Source organism: Protobothrops mucrosquamatus, unplaced genomic scaffold, assembly GCF_001527695.2.
Source record: "Protobothrops mucrosquamatus isolate PMUCROS unplaced genomic scaffold, P.Mucros_1.0 scaffold151, whole genome shotgun sequence".
Taxonomy (NCBI): domain Eukaryota; kingdom Metazoa; phylum Chordata; class Lepidosauria; order Squamata; family Viperidae; genus Protobothrops; species Protobothrops mucrosquamatus.
The window spans coordinates 393,550-394,556 of record NW_015386516.1 but is presented as its reverse complement, the minus strand read 5'-3'; the positions used below and the strand labels follow the sequence as shown (position 1 = coordinate 394,556).

The window sequence follows — 1,007 nt, the reverse complement described above, 5'->3', positions numbered from 1 at the left end:
CGCCTGATTCACCAGTTGCGGCCTTTTCTGGACCGGGACGCCTTGCGCACAGTCACTCATGCTCTGGTCACCTCCCGCCTGGACTACTGTAATGCTCTCTACATGGGGCTTCCCTTGAGGAGCACCCGGAGGCTCCAGCTAGTCCAAAATGCGGCCGCGCGGGCGGTGTTGGGAGGGACTCATCGCTCCCACGTAACACTGCTGCTGCGCGAGCTGCATTGGCTGCCGGTGGCCTTCCGGGTGCGCTTCAAGGTGCTGACTATCATCTTTAAGGCGCTCCATGGCAGCGGACCAGGATACCTTCGAGACCGCCTTCTGCCACAGATTACCTCCCATCAGCCAGTACGCTCCCACAGGGTGGGTCTCCTCAGGGTGCCGTCGGCCAGACAGTGCCGTCTGGCGACCCCAAGGGGGAGGGCCTTCTCTGTGGGAGCTCCCACCCTCTGGAATGAGCTTCCCCCAGAGATCAGGGTGATCCCTGATCTCCCTTCCTTCCACCGCGCCCTCAAGACATGGCTATTCCAACAAGCGGGACTGGCCTAGGGTAATTTTTAAGAGGGGTTTTAGAGGGGGTTTTAATCATATTTTAATCAGACAATTTAAATATTTCATTTTAATTAATTTTAATTTTGTGATTGTTATCGGTGTTTTTAATTGATTGTCAGCCGCCCTGAGTCCGCAAGGAGAAGGGCGGGATATAAATTCGAATAATAAATAAATAAATAAATAAATAAATAAGAGTGATGTTTTGGTTGCTCAATTTCGGGATATGGAATTTGCGATTCGGATCCGTGGATTGGCTGAGGACCCAAAAGAGAATTTAAGAGAATTAATTCCGGAGGCATTTATGGATGCCCTGGCTTGTGGGCGAGAAATTCATGATGAAATAGAACGTGTTTTCAGGGTAAATTCTTGGGTTGCACGCCAGAAGAATTTGCCAAGAGACGTGGTGGTCTATTTTACAAGAAAAGCGAGAAGAAATGAAATAATGCAGCTCTTTTATCAAC

At 49.9% G+C, this 1,007-nt stretch overlaps 1 protein-coding gene across 1 annotated transcript in view; it reads left to right on the top strand.

Moving 5' to 3' along the window:
- TPR (translocated promoter region, nuclear basket protein) overlaps positions 1–1,007 on the top strand; it is a 63,838-nt gene that overhangs the window by 49,689 nt on the left and 13,142 nt on the right. Inside the window, exon 39 of the mRNA XM_015813312.1 lies at positions 740–904. Within this exon, the coding sequence (XP_015668798.1) occupies positions 740–904 (165 nt within the window). The remainder of the gene's footprint in view (positions 1–739; positions 905–1,007) is intronic.